Here is a 10,212-nt window from a genome sequence, read left to right on the forward strand (position 1 = left end):
TTAAAAGACTGATTGCTGAATGTAAGTGAGTGATAGTTTTATGTACTATACTCATACTGTACTCTTAATGTTACTCTCACATAGAAATGGATCAAACTGATGGCAGCCTTGGAGCACTGCAGGCATGAATAGAGGAGCTTGTCGTCGTCATCAGAGTGCGAAAACAAAATCTTTACAGGCAAACTGGTACGTCAGTTTCCTTGAAATAGACAGTTGTATACCTTTACAGTTTGTAAAGTATAGGTACATGTACAGCAGCTTTGTAAACCGAATAAAATCGGATCCTTGTTTGTTTTAAGCTGGATGTGATGCATGTTCTTGCAAACAAATTGAACAGTGTTGATTTTAGTCTAAACATACTTTATATGACAAGTGTGTAGCATCCCCGGCTGAATGATGGTCGTACTCTTTAACTGATGGTTCATATTGCTTTATTTTGTGAACCGTATTCAATTATGAACACACCGTAAGAGCTATGAAAAGGACAAAGCAATAATAAAGTTACTTTTCCTCATAGCAATAAACTTATCATAGCCTTACAATATTTACTAAATGAAATTATGATTCTTTTAACTGCTACAATTACAGCAACAATCATGGAAAATCACATTTTAACCAAAGTTAATTCAAAGATTACATAAGACACACAACACATCTTGTTGCACTAAACAGACCAATTAATTAGATCGACACGATCGGTCAGCTAATGCTAATCACGCTAGCCAAAACACATCTTGAAAAGTATGGAACTCTCAAAGCACCAAAACTCAGGCTAGACAGGAAACATCACATAAAGAGTAAATAAAAACGAACCTTGTGCCTGAATCAGCCAGGTGCTAATTGAACTAATTTCTTGTATTAGGCAGACACACTTTTTCACCGCCAAAGAAGTCCGGTGTTTTGATTTTTCGTTTTCAGCGCGACGCCTTCAAAATAAAAGCCCCGAATTTAACGTCTGCTATAATTAAAGAAATAATAACCTGGCCTTCACCGAGAGCTCAGAAAATGAATAAGTAAGCACAACACATTTATAGAAATATATACTCAAACTAAAGGTCATTTACACTCCCACCAAATCATTACTGGTTTTCATCCCCTTAGTAGATGTAAAGTATGAATGATTTCTAAGCAATATGAACTTTATCCATTTAAAGCGTCTTTAAAGAGTCTATAAAAATATCTAAACTCTTCATACTGTAAAGGATATGGTCGTGGAGTGAAGGGGGTGGTCAAACAGTCTCTAGGAGCAGAATCAGCTTCTGTACTGGATGTTCGACAATGGATGGTTTGCCAGAACGCTGTCCCTCCTTCCTATCTTCTGATCTCCAACACGAATCTTCACTCTTCTCACTAGTCCATCTTTATCACTTACTGTCTCTACAACCTTAGCCAATTTCCACTCATTGCGAGGCAGATCCTGTATCTTCTCCATCACGATGTCGCCGACTTTGAGGTTCTCCTTGGGGTATGCCAGCGTTGTCTGGTAGCAATATTGTAGAGGTACTCTCTTCTCCACCGACCCCAAAACTTCTCCGCCAAATACTGCACACGACGCCACCTCTTACGAGCATACATATCCTCTCTGATGAATCTGCCAGGAGGTGGTAAAGCTACGTGGGTTTCATAGTGAGCAGGTGATTGGGCGTTAGTGGCTCTGGACTATCTGGATCATTTAGGTATTTTCACAATAGCTGCTGCCTCCTAAAAGAAAGTCCGCAGAGAGGCATCGTCCAGCCTACCTGATGGGGTGAAAGAGTGGCACGAAGGACATTCCTCACCGTTCGGATCTGTCTCCCCATACTCCTCCAGCATGGCTTGCATGCGGGAGTGTTCATGCTGAACTCACACTGTTTTCTCAGCCAAAAACATGTTCAGGCGATTAGCATCCACTTGCTTGAGAGCTTCTTTTAGTTCATTTTAGCTCCAATGAAGTTAGATCATTGGTCGCATTTATGTCACGTACTGCTCCTCTTATCGCAATGAAACAGCGAAGTCCATTGATGAAAGCATCTGTTGACATGTCATCTAACATTTCAATGTGGATGCTTGACAGCAAAGGCAGGTGAAAAGCAGGCCGTATCTCTTTTGTACCTTGCGTCCTTGCTTTGTTAAAACGGGCCGAAACAGTCCATCCCACAATAGGTGAATGGCGGCGATGGATCTACACGCTCGGACAGCAGATCTGCCATTCGCTGCACTTCAGTGACCCTTCTGAGTTTCCGACAGGTAACACATTGATGCAGATGTGTTGCCACAGCTCTGTTGATTCCTGGAATCCAGTATCCGTTTGATCTGATCTCATTAATAGTCACTAGCCTTTCCTTGATGTTGAAACCTTTCATGGCAGTGAGCAATTATTGCCTTGGTAATGTGATGATTCTTTGGTATAATCACTGGATGCTTCAGTGAGGTGGGGAGTGATGCATTTTTCAGCGTCCTCCCACCTTGAGGAGTCCATCTCTCGATCAAGAAAGCATCCATCTGAAACAGTTTACTCTGAGAAGGAAGTTGAGTTACCTCATTGAGCAACCTTGTCTCTTCTGGATATCTTGTCTCTGTAGGTCTCTTATGATGATGCAGCGCGCGTCTTCTCGTTCTTGTACAGTGCTGTGGTCTGTTGACTTTTCCTTTCTGACACGACGAATGAGACGAGCGACGAGCCTGGGTTGCAGAAAACTTTGACAAGCGGTCTGAGAGACTCAACTGTTCCAGTGTCTGGGTATTTAGAGTCTGAATCCTTTTGACTTCAGGATCTCTAATCTGTATTTCTCGCTAACATCTGTAGCTGGAGGTATCCTTTAAAGGGAAGTGGCATCTCGTATGCCCTGAATATCCTCCTGATGCCTTCCTTTAACACATCCAGGAAGCGGATGTCATCTTGAGACACAGTCTTTCCGTCTTTGTTAGCATCCTTAAAGTCAGACTCAAGAACCCGTTTTGCCTCTGCTTGGGTCACTGGAGGAAGCTCTCTGACAGAAACTCTGTAGCACATATTGGTGATGCTTGGTGAGTAATGGTGTGGTGATGAACAGCCTACAATACTCCACCCTAGGTCCGTACGAACGGCATATGGTTCACTATCTCCTCCCAGGATTACCTGCCGTGGTGCCAGTGCCCTTGAGCAATTGTAGCCGATCAGCCGACCGACTTCACACTCCCGCTGTGGTGGGTTTCATCTGCTATTTTGATGAGATGATTCCAGTGCCTTGCCGTTTCACAGGTAGGAATGTGTGTTCGATTCACTGGTATACAATCCTTGGTGTAAGCAGGAGGAGGATCAATGTGGATGCAGAGCTGTAACCTCTCACTCTCAGACCTGATACTCTATGACTATGCATTAATGCATCCGTTCCTGTCATTGTTGTTAGCTTCAGTCTTACGGGATGTGTCTGAGCTTGTAAACTAATGCTAACTTCTTGGTCAATGAAGACCGTATCGCTTTGGGTATCAAGCAGCGCAAACAATCTTTCCCTACTGGATTGCTGACAGAGGAAACCCACACTGGCACGATCATTGAAGTGTTTGGTGATGGTTCCTCAGTCTCCACACTGAGGACAATGTGGTTGCTGTTTCCTCTGGTGCTTTGATTTGAGACTGACGTTGGTTTGACTTTAGTATAGTTGTCATCGTGGAGAAGGTAGGATGTCTTCCTTTACAGCTATCACATGAATGTCTATTGCGGCAGTCCTTAGCATTATGGCCTGTTCTCAAGCAGCCATAGCAAAGTTTCTTTTCTTTTACGTATTTCGTCGTTCCTCCAAAGCTTTCCGTTTGAACTCAGGACAGCGATGAAGATGATGTCTACTGTCTTGACAAAACATACATGGTGGCTTTAAACCTGTTTTTAACTGTCCTTGAGTTTCAGTCTCTGTAACTGCTTGTGTGTGATAAACACTGGATTTACACTTCTTTTCTTTCAAGTGATGTTTCTCAGAGTTGGTTTCTGATGAGTGGAGAGTGTGGAATGAAGTAATAGGATTACATGCCATCTCTGCCCCGTTACAACAAATAAGACAAACTCATGGAAGGTGGGGAACTCCTGATCATCTCTCATGACTTGAGTGACTTTCGGTTCCACTGTGATGCTGCCCAGTCAGGTGCCTCTGAACCTTTTGGTTTTCTTCACAATCGTTCAAAATGTCCCGACCTTTAACATAAGGTATGGCTTCCTGACATGAGTGTAAGAAATCAGCAAATGCCCTGAGTCCCTCGCATCTCTTGGATGGATCTTTGGCCCGTGTGCTAGTTTTTCCCTGAATGCTCTCTGTATAACAAAGGCTGACCATACCTTTGGTTGAGACGATTCCATGCGTCCTTATAGGCTTCTTCATCGTTTCTATAAAATATGCCATCAAGTGTCTTTCGTGCTGGACCTGCTACATATTTTTTCAAGTAGTGCAATTTGTCAGCTGAAGCAATGTTCTTCTTATCTATGAGCGATGTGAAGGAAGTTTTCCATTCAATAAACTGGATAGGGTCACCAGTAAATACAGAATTCACAAAACACATTTTGCCTCGGAAGGCTTTACAATCTGTACAGGGAGTGACACCCTCTGTCCTTGGACCCTCGGTTCGAGTGAGGAAAAACTTGCCCACAAAAAACCAACTCTGTTAATAATTGAAGGCCAGTCTTATTTCTGCAATAATACCCAAAATCACTGCTTGTACCATGAAATTATTCAAATGAATAAATTCCCAATTAATCACCACTGAATTGTAAATTACATTGTTTCTTTCTTGACTTTGTCACGTATAAATTATCATATACTTTTAAAGGTTATAGGTCAAAGGTTTTAAATTAGGAAACACATTTAATGCATTTTATATTTAAATCCGTTTATATTGGTAATATGTGAACAGGTTTTAACCTAAATCAAATTAGCCCTTCCACAACTTTCTCGGTTGCCTATAACAGCCTGTGGACTAATTTCTACATGAGGGATATACAAATTTAAATCAAGTCATGCAGCATATTGCCCAAAGCACATGCTGTACATTTTATATATTTTGTTATTTGTTTCAAAGGTAAAGATGAGATGATCAAATAAATAAAGTTACTCTTATTTTGTCTTTGTCTTTGATTTATTCAACCGAGTAAGAGTAAAATGAGGTTAAGAAGACAATATGAGCATACACATGTAAGAACATCATTACAAAGAGTACCACTCAGAGAATACCAAGTCACAAGAGATTTCAGCTGAAAGGTCAGAGATCCTCACACACGCATGGTGGTTCATAGTTTGACAAAGTAATAAAAGTAAACATTGTAAATGACCTTTAGTTTGAGTATATATTTCTATAAATGTGTTGTGCTTACTTATTCATTTTCTGAGCTCTCGGTGAAGGCCAGGTTATTATTTCTTTAATTATAGCAGACGTTAAATTTGGGGCTTTTATTTTGAAGGCGTCGCGCTGAAAACGAAAAAATCAAAACATCCGGACTTCTTGGCGATGAAAAAGTGTGTCTGCCTAATACAAGGAAATTAGTTCAATTAGCACCTGGCTGATTCAGGCACAAGGTTCGTTTTTATTACTCTTTATGTGATGTTTACTGTCTAGCCTGAGTTTTGGTGCTTTTGAGAGTTTCATACTTTTCAAGATGTGTTTTGATTAGCATTAGCTGGCCGATCGTGTCGATCTATATTAATTGGTCTGTTAGTGCAACAAGATGTGTTTGTGTGTCGTATCTTTGATTAACTTTGGTTAAAATGTGATTTTCCATGATTGTTGCTGTAATTGTAGCAGTTAAAAGAATCATAATTTCATTTAGTAAATCTTGTAAGGCTATGATAAGTTTATTGCTATAAGGAAAAGTAACTTTATTTTTGTTTTGTCCTTTTCATAGCTCTTACGGTGTGTTCATAATTGAATACGGTTCACAAAATAAAGCAATATGAACCATCAGTTAAAGAGTACGACCATCATTTAGCCGGGGATGCTACAGTAAGAGCTTCAACCTCATTGGTCCCATCACGCCGCTGACCAAGGACAGCTGCAGAGAGACTTGATGTGATGGTCAAGGATTGTGGCACCTGCTCAACATGGAAGCATCAGCAAACTTACCTCCAGACGACAGAGACTCCGACCAGATAAAGGATAAGGATAAGGATAATGAGGAGGAGGAACTTCGTCGCTCTGGTCGCCTACGGAATCCCACGGAGAGGATGCTTGCATTTCATAAAGAGGAGGCTCACAAAAAGGAGAAAAGGTTGACTCACCTATATGAACAATGGAAGACCCAGGCACGTAAGGCTAGAGAGCAGCTAAAGGTAAACATTCCTGAGAGAGACATTGCAGCTCTTATAGACACACTAGAAGAAGGAAAGAACAGTGTTATAAACATGTATATAGACATTAGAGCTCACCTCACTCCATCTAGTGAGACAAGACGTCGTATCGATGCCTGTGAGGCAGTGACAAGGGACATTGTTAAGATTGCCTTTGAAAGGATATCAGGCATTGATGGAGAATTCGATAGTGATGCAGCAAAGACACGACTTCATGAGCTTCTTAACAGAGATTATGCCCGCTCCATCTATGGATCCACAGCTTCACCTTCAAGTCAACACTCCAGTAAAGTTTACAGCCAACACTCTTTCATAGCAGCAAAAAGAGCAGACGCTGCAGCAGATTTAGCAGCAAAGGAGGCAGAGTATGAAGTGTTATTGGAGGAGGAGAAACAAAAGGAAAAGATTCAACTCCTAGAGGAGCAACAGAGGAGAGAACTTGAAGCTCAAAAACGTGAGTTGGAAAGATTAAAGGCAGAGAAGGACATAAGAGTTGCACGAGCTAGGTTTACAACCTATGATCAGGAAGTAATGCAGGAAGCAAGTGTTCATTCTGCTGATCAAAGGAGTACAAGAGAACAACAGCATGTGTGTCCTGAACAACCTGTGTCTTCAGCTCTCATCCAGCAGCCCACTAATGTCACAGTTGCAGCATCAGTGACAGCATCGCCTACACGGACAGATGTAAGTTATCTAGCTCAAGCAGTCCAAGATAGCATAGCTCTAAACAGGCTCCCAATGCCAGAACCGTCTGTATTTACTGGTGACCCTATCCAGTTTATTGAATGGAAGGCTTCCTTCACATCGCTCATAGATAAGAAGAACATTGCTTCAGCTGACAAATTGCACTACTTGAAAAAATATGTAGCAGGTCCAGCACGAAAGACACTTGATGGCATATTTTATAGAAACGATGAAGAAGCCTATAAGGACGCATGGAATCGTCTCAACCAAAGGTATGGTCAGCCCTTTGTTATACAGAGAGCATTCAGGGAAAAACTAGCACACTGGCCAAAGATCCATCCAAGAGATGCTGAGGGACTCAGGGCATTTGCTGATTTCTTACACTCATGTCAGGAAGCCATACCTTATGTTAAAGGTCTGGACATTTTGAACGATTGTGAAGAAAACCAAAAACTGGTTCAGAGGCTACCTGACTGGGCAGCATCACAGTGGAACCGTAAAGTCACTCAAGTCATGAGAGATGATCAGGAGTTTCCCACCTTCCATGAGTTTGTCTTATTTGTTGTAACGGAGGCAGAGATTGCATGTAATCCTATTACTTCATTCCACGCTCTCCACTCATCAGAAACCAACTCTGAGAAACATCATCTGAAAGAAAAGAAGTGTAAATCCAGTGTTTATCACACACAAGCAGTTACAGAGACTGAAACTCAAGGACAGTTAAAAACAGGTTTAAAGCCACCATGTATGTTTTGTCAAGACAGTAGACATCATCTTCATCGCTGTCCTGAGTTCAAAAGGAAAGCTTTGGAGGAACGACGGAAATACGTAAAAGAAAAGAAACTTTGCTATGGCTGCTTGAGAGCAGGCCATAATGCTAAGGACTGCCGCAATAGACATTCATGTGATAGCTGTAAAGGAAGACATCCTACGCTTCTCCACGATGACAACTATACTAAAGCCAAACCCACGTCAGTCTCAAATCAAAGCACCACAGAGGAAACAGCAACCACATTGTCTCTCAGTGTGGAGACTGAGGAACCATCCACTAACACTTCAATGATCGTGCCAGTGTGGGTTTCCTCTGTCAGCAATCCAGTTATGGAAAGACTTGTTTATGCGCTGCTTGATACCCAAAGCGATACGGTCTTCATTGACCAAGAAGTTAGCAATAGTTTACAAGCTCAGACACATCCTGTAAGGCTGAAGCTAACAACAATGACAGGAACGGATGCATTAATGCATAGTCATAGAGTATCAGGTCTGAGAGTGAGAGGTTACAGCTCTGCAATCCACATTGATCTCCCTCCTGCTTACACCAAGGATTGTATACCAGTGAATCGAACACACATTCCTACCTGTGAGACGGCAAGGCACTGGGATCATCTAATCAAAATAGCAGATGAAATCCCACCACAGCTGGAGTGTGAAGTCGGTCTGCTGATCGGCTACAATTGCTCAAGGGCACTGGCACAACGGCAGGTAATCCTGGGAGGAGATAGTGAACCATATGCAGTTCGTACGGACCTAGGGTGGAGTATTGTAGGCTGTTCATCACCACACCATTACTCACCAAGCATCACCAATATGTGCTACAGAGTTTCTGTCAGAGAGCTTCCTCCAGTGACCCCAGCAGAGGCAATACGGGTTCTCGAGTCTGACTTTAAGGATGCTAACAAAGACGGAAAGACTGTGTCTCAAGATGACATCCGCTTCCTGGATGTGTTAAAGGAAGGCATCAGGAGGAATATTCATGGGCATTACGAGATGCCACTTCCCTTTAAAGGGAGACCCTATCTGCCTGACAATAAACAACTAGCCATGGTGCGGCTCAGTCACCTTAAAAGAAAGCTGGTGAAGGATGACAAGTACAAAGAACACTATGTGAAGTTTATGAATGAAATCATTGAAAGGGGTGAGGCAGAAGAAGTTCATGATCAAGGGAAGGAAGGAGAGATATGGTATATTCCCCACCATGGAGTGTACCACTCCAAAAAACCTGACAAACTTTGTGTGGTTTTTGATTGCTCGGCCAAGTACAGAGGAACTGGCCTGAATGACCATCTTCTGTCAGGCCCAGACCTGCTGAACAATCTGAATGGTGTGCTTCTCAGATTCAGACAGCACCATGTTGCATTGATGTGTGACATAGAAAAGATGTTTCATCAGTTCTATGTGTATGAAGCTGATAGAGACTATCTACGGTTCTTGTGGTGGAAAAATGGCGACTTTAATGCAAAGCCACAGGAGTTCCGCATGAAAGTCCATCTCTTTGGCGCCGCGTCATCACCAGGATGTGCCAACTACGGACTGAAACAACTCGCCAAGGACAACGAGAGTCAGTTTCCCCTTGGCTCAAGGTTCATCATGAATGACTTTTATGTTGATGATGGTGTTGCTAGCATAGAAAATGTGCATGATGCTATCCAGCTTGCAAAGGAGGCGCAAAATCTCTGTGCTATGGGTGGACTCAGACTGCACAAGTTTATGTGTAATGACAGGTCTGTGCTGGAGAGTATACCTCCATCTGAGCGTGCTGCTGAAGTGAAAGCTCTGGACCTGGGGCCTCATGTACGAATATTTGCGTGGATTTCCTCCTAAAACTTGCCGTACGCCAGAACCCGGAAACTGTCGTACGCACAAAAATATTCAGATGTATCAAAGTGTGCGTTCGCATGGATCCAAGCACGTTTCTTTTGTACATGCCAATCAACGTGGAATTGAGCGCACATGCAGATGTGCGAAACTCCTCCCTGTCCACGCCCCCATTTAAATATGCAAATCTATTTAAATAGGCCCTGGACCTGAGATTCTCTCTTCGTCCAGATAAAAAAAAACAATGAGTAGAGGTAAGAAGCGAAATTTTACCGAATCTGAGCTTGAGGTGCTCATAAATGAAGTGGAGACGCGCAGGGAGATTTTGTTTGGAACCCTGTCGACAGGGGTAAATACAAAAAGAAAACGACGTGAGTGGGAGCATGTGTGTGAAGCTGTGAACGCTGTTGGGTCCGAGCAGCGCACAGAATCAGAACTAAAAAAAAGTGTCTGATCTAAAGATGAGGAGTGAAGCGGAGGGTCTCTGCCCACGCCGAAGCGTGACCGCAAACAGGCGGGGGTCGGGAGTGGAGGAACTTTCCTCCTTTGACAGGAGAGTGGCCTCCTTGGTCGGTGACACAGCTCTCACCGGAGTGGTGGGAGCCCATGAAGGTGACACTGATCATCTCCAAGGTAAATATGCTGA

At 42.7% G+C, this 10,212-nt stretch overlaps 1 protein-coding gene across 1 annotated transcript; it reads left to right on the top strand.

The window, feature by feature from the left end:
* The first annotated feature begins 5,157 nt into the window (after positions 1-5,157).
* Positions 5,158-9,818, top strand: LOC113744199 (uncharacterized). The gene is made up of 4 exons (XM_027272968.1): positions 5,158-5,519; positions 5,846-7,243; positions 8,570-9,542; positions 9,798-9,818. Exons 2-4 carry the CDS (start codon positions 6,042-6,044, stop codon positions 9,816-9,818), a joined length of 2,196 nt encoding a protein of 731 aa, XP_027128769.1. The 5' UTR covers positions 5,158-5,519; positions 5,846-6,041.
* The last annotated feature ends 394 nt before the right edge of the window (positions 9,819-10,212 follow it).

The sequence above is a fragment of the Larimichthys crocea genome, chromosome XXI, assembly GCF_000972845.2.
Source record: "Larimichthys crocea isolate SSNF chromosome XXI, L_crocea_2.0, whole genome shotgun sequence".
Taxonomy (NCBI): Eukaryota; Metazoa; Chordata; class Actinopteri; family Sciaenidae; genus Larimichthys; species Larimichthys crocea.